The sequence below is a fragment of the Anomaloglossus baeobatrachus genome, chromosome 2, assembly GCF_048569485.1.
Source record: "Anomaloglossus baeobatrachus isolate aAnoBae1 chromosome 2, aAnoBae1.hap1, whole genome shotgun sequence".
In the NCBI taxonomy this organism is placed as follows: Eukaryota; Metazoa; Chordata; class Amphibia; order Anura; family Aromobatidae; genus Anomaloglossus; species Anomaloglossus baeobatrachus.
In genome coordinates, this window is record NC_134354.1 from 716743163 (window position 1) to 716749997 (window position 6835).

At 45.3% G+C, this 6835-nt stretch overlaps 1 protein-coding gene across 4 annotated transcripts in view; it reads right to left on the minus strand.

Annotated features, from left to right (window-relative positions):
* NBEA (neurobeachin) overlaps nucleotides 1–6835 on the minus strand; it is a 1081445-nt gene that overhangs the window by 535278 nt on the left and 539332 nt on the right. For all 4 annotated transcript variants that reach the window (XM_075337333.1, XM_075337330.1, XM_075337331.1 and 1 more), the window contains one exon: nucleotides 640–766. In XM_075337333.1, the coding sequence (XP_075193448.1) occupies nucleotides 640–766 (127 nt within the window). The remainder of the gene's footprint in view (nucleotides 1–639; nucleotides 767–6835) is intronic.

A 6835-nucleotide genomic window follows, 5' to 3' on the forward strand; every position in this document is an offset into this window, starting at 1 on the left:
AATGACCCCAAACACACCTCCAGGCTGTGTAAGGGCTATTTGACTAAGAAGGAGAGTGATGGGGTGCTACGCCAGATGACCTGGTCTACACAGTCACCAGACCTGAACCCAATCGAGATGGTTTGGGGTGAGCTGGACCGTAGAGTGAAGGCAAAAGGGCCAACAAGTGCTAAGCATCTCTGGGAACTCCTTCAAGACTGTTGGAAAACCATTTCCAGTGACTACCTCTTGAAGCTCATCAAGAGAATGCCAAGAGTGTGCAAAGCAGTAATCAAAGCAAAAGGTGGCTACTTTTAAGAACCTAGAATATAAGACATATTTTCAGTTGTTTCCCACTTTTTTTTTTTTTTAAGTATTTCATTCCACATGTTGTAATTCATAGTTTTGATGCCTTCAATGTGAATCTCCAATTTTCAGAGTCATGAAAATAAAGAAAACTCATTGAATGAGAAGGTGTGGCCAAACTTTTGGTCTGTACTGTATATACATATGTGTGTGTGTATATTATATATATATATATATATATATATATATATATATATATATATATATATATATATATATAAAAATAGTACATATATATATATATATATATATATATATATATAAAAATAGTACAAACAAATCTATGATAATTACCTCATGTTTTCAGCAGAGTCCTCCGGCATGGGAGCCACGGTCTGCACTGCTGGTAGGTTTTTGCTGGTAGCACCATTTACAAAACTGGACGATGACGATGAGGAGGACGAGGTTGAATCCACCGCACCTGTTCCACAGACAAAACCTCAACATGTGAAATATACAGACAGAATATTTAACTATCACCTGCCAGCAGAGCTCCATGAAGAGACCATATCCTAAACAGAGGTGATAGCATCTGCTCTGAAAAAGACCAAATTACAATTCAGAATGATCGGGTAGAGCGTATGGAGTATGTACTATCACTATTTACAGCATTTCCTACGAATAACCTAATTTATACTAAAGGGCTGCAATAACGGAGGACAGATATGGCCAGAAAGAGGTGGTGACTGCCGGAGAAACAAAATAGTGACTCTCCTACAAAAAGCAGATTGATCTCCGCTTTTCTGACCATGTAATTGTAGTGGCCTGGTGTTCATACACTATGGATATAGCAGTCTATGATCAGGACTCTATTAGCTGACAATAGGCGGACACTGACTTCTGAGGACTAAGTTTCCACAATTATTTTCTGGTGAGTTTTTGATGATGCATATTTTCATCATACAAAACAAAAAACAAAGCGTTTTCTATTTCCAGCAAAGTGAATGGGATTTACAGACATTTTATACTTAGCGTGCTTCTTGTTAATGAAGCACAAATTGACCTGCGGTGAGTTTATGAATTTCTCTTGCGGGTATACAAAAACGCAAATCTTCCCTATTGCATTAGGCATGGAAAATCCAAAAAGATAAAAAAAAACGTATACGCGGAAACAAAAAAAAGGGATGTAATCCGTATATGACTGCATCAACAAAGTTTTGTCGAAGCCAAATAGCGGGAAGTGTATAATAAAAGAGAAAAATAGCAGCATTATTTAAAACTAAACATATCGAAAAGAGAAACACCACAGAGTCAAAAAGATGATAAAAACGTACATTATAAAAAAAAACCCAAAAAACAACAAAAACAAAAAAACACTTCAAAACCTAGATAACCGAATTTAAAATCTGCAATATCAAAAACTCAACAAATACTCATCGTGGGAACGCTGCTTTAGGGTGTATTCACATGGAGCGTCTACAATGGATTTTGACGTAGATGAGCTTCAAAAGCCACATAAAAAAATGCTTAAAATATTCTGTGATGTGGATTTTGAAGCACCATGGAATAAACGGCGCTATAATAATAAATAAATAATAATAATATTAATCATACTAACTCTGAGAAATGGCCTTTATGGACGTTTGTGACATATCCCCACTTTTTTGCCCGCTCAATATGTGAAGGGGTGCCAGGATTCTGTTTCATAACAGAGAAACCCCACGGCAGGCGCAAAGTTCCTTCTGCACAAACCAATTTGGTTTTAAGAGGCGCTTGCAACCATCAGATTTGTCATCTCTTCTGGAAACCCGGGAAGTCTGCCCCTTTTTTGGGAACCTCCCGTATTATCATTTGGAAAGCATGACAATAAGGGCTCTTTTCCATTTGTGTACCGCTTCTGATGCGAGAGCATCGGAAGTGATATGCTAATGACCCTCTGCCACGAGCGTCAGCCGAGGGTCAGGCGACTGTGATGCGATCTTGCGATCGTATCACAGCCTCGGACAAGAGGGGGGAGCACTTTCTCCCCAGCTCTTCCGCTGTCTGTCTCTGCATAGAAAGCAGTGCAGTCACATAACATGCGAGTGCAGTGCGAGTGCAGTGGCTCACGCACTCCCAAAGGCTTGCATGGGGGTGCGTGAGCCGAGACTCGCTGCCAAACACAGCATGCTGCAATAGCACCGAGAGTACGATTCATGTCAAGAAATAAAAAGAAAGAGGAAACTGCTTCATCGATTAATAGGGATGATTGAATACCGCAAATATTCGGCTTCGTGAATATTTTCCAAATAGGTCGCTGCTATTCGACTATTCGCGAATATTCGATGCGCAATGTAAGGCTAGGAGATACCCGAATAACAACTATTTGGAATTATTCGGGCTTCCCATAGACTTAAGCGGGCTTTACACGCTATGATATCGTTAATGATTTATCGTCGGGGTCACGCAGTTAGTGACGCACATCCGGCGTCATTAACGATATCGCAGTGTGTGACTCTTATGTGCGACCTATAAAGATCGCAAAAGCGGCCAAAATAGTTTGCCGCGGAAAGGTCGTCCTAAACAAAAAATTGTTCTCTTCTAATTAGCGATGTTGTTCCTCGTTCCTGCGGCAGCACACATCGCTGTGTGTGACACTGCAGGAGCGAGGAACATCTCCTTACCTGCCTCAACCGCCAATGCGGAAGGAAGGAGGTGGGCGGGATGTTTACGTCCCACTCATCTGCGCCCCTCCGCTTCTATTCGATGGCTGCCGTGTGACGTCGCTGTGACGCCGCACGAACCACCCCCTTAGAAAGGAGGAGGATCGCCGGCAAGAGCGACATCGCAGGACAGATAAGTCCGTCTGACGGGCGTAAGCGAGGTTGTGCGCGACGGGCAGCGATTTGCCCGTGTCGCACAACCGACTGGGACGGGTATGATCGCTTGCGATCTCGCTAGCGAGATCGCAGCCTGTAAAGCCTCCTTTACAATGTGCATCAAATATTCGCATAGTGGTGACCTATTATGAAAATATTCGCGAAGGTGAATATTTGAGGTATTCGATCATCCCTATTAATTAACACTGATGCCAGTGCAATCCAATTTTTTATCGGATCGCACATGAAAATCGCAAGTGGAAAAGAGCCTTAATATGAAGTCTCCGCGTTCGTCAGCTCCCTGGGTCCCTGGTATGACTGCGGCCTCTGAACCCCCCTACATCTGTCTTATATGAAGAAAACAGGATTTGGGCTACTTCAAGAGAAGAATGAAGGTTTTTATTTTTTTTTTAACACAGTCTACGGGCATTTCGGCATTGCATGGCACATGAAAGCATATCATATTACATAGCAGAATAGAGCAGCACATGTGATATGGCGTCATATGGTGGTACAAAACAATGTAGGACACATGGAGTATATGAGCAGCACGTGGCAGCACAGGACAGATGACAGAGCAGCACAGGGCTTTAGTTACATCTCAGAGCAAAAGTGAAAACCAATCAGAGTTCAGCTTTCATTTTCAAACCAGCAAAGGAAATATAAAACAAGGACTCTGATTGGTTCCTGCAGATAACTTGCAAATTAAGTCAGAGACCGGCTTAATTTTTGTTTAATGAACCATATACCAATATACTTCATAGTAAACTAAGGCTATGTGCACACGTTGCTTTTTTTTCAGCGCGGAAAAAAACGCACCCTCTGGCAGAGGGGAGAATTGTAAACAATGCTTTTTGAGAAAAAGGCATCGAAAACGCATGCGTTTTTCATGCGTTTTTCATGCGTTTTTTTAGGTGCGTTTTTTAAGACTTGTCAGTGTTAATAAAGTTTGGAAAAAAAAACCTGTGATGTCATTTCCTTCTCCACATTCTGTTTGGATAAATGGGAGGGCTTGGAATGGAAGGAGCACCATTTGAATTTTGGAAAAGTTTAAATAAACTTCGTGCACCATGTCACATTAGCAGGGCCCCTTGGGTACCTATACGTCAGAAAACCCCCACAAGTGACCCCATTTTGGAATCTGCATCTCTCAAGGATTTTATTCAGGCGTATATTAAGCATTTTGAATCCACAGCTACTTCACCCAAAATGTTGCTGTAGCAACAATATTCTCACTTTTAGGCCCGTTTCACATGTCAGTGAAAAACACTGACGTTTTTCACTGGCGTGTAAAACACGCACATGTCCCTCTGTGTGCCGTGAATCACGGCACACGTGGGTTGTCTAAGTGCAATCCGGGCTCCGTTCTCCGTGGCCCGTGATTGCACTCAGTAATCATCTCACCTGCGCCCGCTCCCGCTCTCCATGGTGCTGATCGCTCCCGCGGTGCAGCATCCGGCTGGTGCTGACCCCCGCAGCAGCTGCTTCCTGGGTCGGCTGTGTCGCGCATCATGAATATGCGCAACAATAATGAGCCGGCTCAGAAGCAGCAAGCTGCACGGGCTGCAGAGGACATCGCTGGACGCCGGGTGAGTTAAAATGATTTTTATTTTAAAAGCACGTTTTTTTCTGACACGTGTTTCACGGACCACACCTCTGCGTGGTCCGTGGAACATCAGTAATGCCAGAAAAAAATGGACATGTCTCCGTGCGGCAATCACGCACACGCGGGTACACCGCATGGAGACACGTGCAGTGTAAAATCACTGACGTGTGAGCAGACCCATTCATTATAATGGGTCTGCGTATGTCAGTGATTCTGGTATGTTTAAAAAAAGCACAAACGTCCCAGAATCACTGACGTGTGAAAGAGGCCTAAGGCTATGTGGACATGATCCAGCGACACGGCGTCTAGTACACAGTGTCAGCCTTCCTGCAGCTGCCCATGCCCACGATTTGGGTTCAGGCTGCTGTGGAGCTCTATGCTACCTGCAGAGAACACTCTCGTCTCCGCAGCATAAATTGACATGCTGAGGCTCGGGAAGCTGCGCCACCGGTCAGTTTATGCTGCGGAGAAAAGAAGCACAGTGGGCATGGGATCTCCAAAAATCCTTCCACTGTGCTTCTACTGCACAACGCAGCGTTATGGACGCAGGGAAAACACTCAGCGCCCATAACGCTGCAAACCCTGATTGTGGGCACACAGCCTAAAAAGCGTCAATGGATGAAGGGATGTCAAATATATATAACATCCCACCCCCACCTGCATATTCTAAGCTGGCACCTTTAGTACCTTTCATGTGGCACTAAAGGGTGCCTAGCTTAGTATTTATCCAAAAAAAAATAAATGAAAAAAATGGCGTGGGTCCCCGCTATTTTTGATAGCCAGTCAGGGTAAAGCAGACAGCTGTAGCCTGCAAACCACAGCTGGCAGCTTCATCTTGGCTGGTGATGAATTTGGAGGGCTCCCCAGGCTTTTTTTTTTATTTATAAATAAAGAGTTAAAAAAAAAAATAACGTGGGGTCCCCCCAAATTAGATCACCAGCCAAGGTGAAGCTGACAGTTGGGGTCTGGTATTCTCAGGGTGGGAAGAGCCATGGTTATTGGACTCTTCCCAGCCTAAAAATAGCAGGCCGCAGCCGCCCCAGAAGTGGCGCATCCATTAGATGCGCCAATCCTGGCGCTTCGCTCCAACTCATCCCGCGCCCTGGTGCGTTGGCAAACGGGGTAATAAATGGGGTTGATACCAGATGTGTAATGTCACCTGGCATCAAGCCCAGCAATTAGTGAAGTCACGGCGTCTATCAGATACCAGACATAACTAATTGACAGTAAACAAAAGCAAAAAAAATGACAAAAAATGTTTTATTAGAAAAAACACTCCCCAAATCATTCCCTTGTTCTCCAATTTAATAAAAAAAATTTGAAAAAAATGGGTCCGCAGAAATCCATTTGGACGTCCCACGTCGCCTCTGGACCTTCTAGAATATGGGGGCACGTTCAGGGAACGTATCCCCCATTTTCTAGGAGGGCAGACCCTCCATTTGAGGAGAGTGGGTGCCAAAAATCTGCACCCACTCTCCCCGGGTCACAGCTGCAGAGTGCCGAGCAGCCAGCACAGCTCACACTGAACACAGTGCTGGCTGTCAGCTGCTCTGCTCATGTGACCGGCCAGCGTGCACTGTGAAGGAGGAGGGGGCCGCGGGGGATCAGCGCTGCGACCAGACAGGTAAGGGGGAATACCGGGGGGAATAGGGGGTGACCTGGCAGGGCCTGGGGGGCATTTTTCTGTCGCATGTCTCAAGGCACATGCGACAGAAATCATAGGAGCAGGGCGGCCGGTGCGCTACTGTGCGCGTGGCCATGTTGGATTTTCGGGAGGGGGGGGTCGGGGGTCGGGGCGGGCACTTTGGCGACACCGGGGGCTTCCCAGGACTTTGCCAGGAAGTGAGGTCAACAGGAAACCTCTTGACCTCACTTCCAGGTAAATGCCTGCATTCTGGCATGCCGATAAAGCCCGCGGACCGCAACAAAAAAGCAGCTCACTGCGGTGTAGCTGCGTTCTGACCCACATCATTGATTTAATGGGGGAGAGAACGCAGCTACACCGCACAAAAGAAGTGACATGCTGCTTTTCTTTCCGCACCGATTTTTGGCATCCAAAACGCTGCGTTTAGAAATGCAGCGTGTG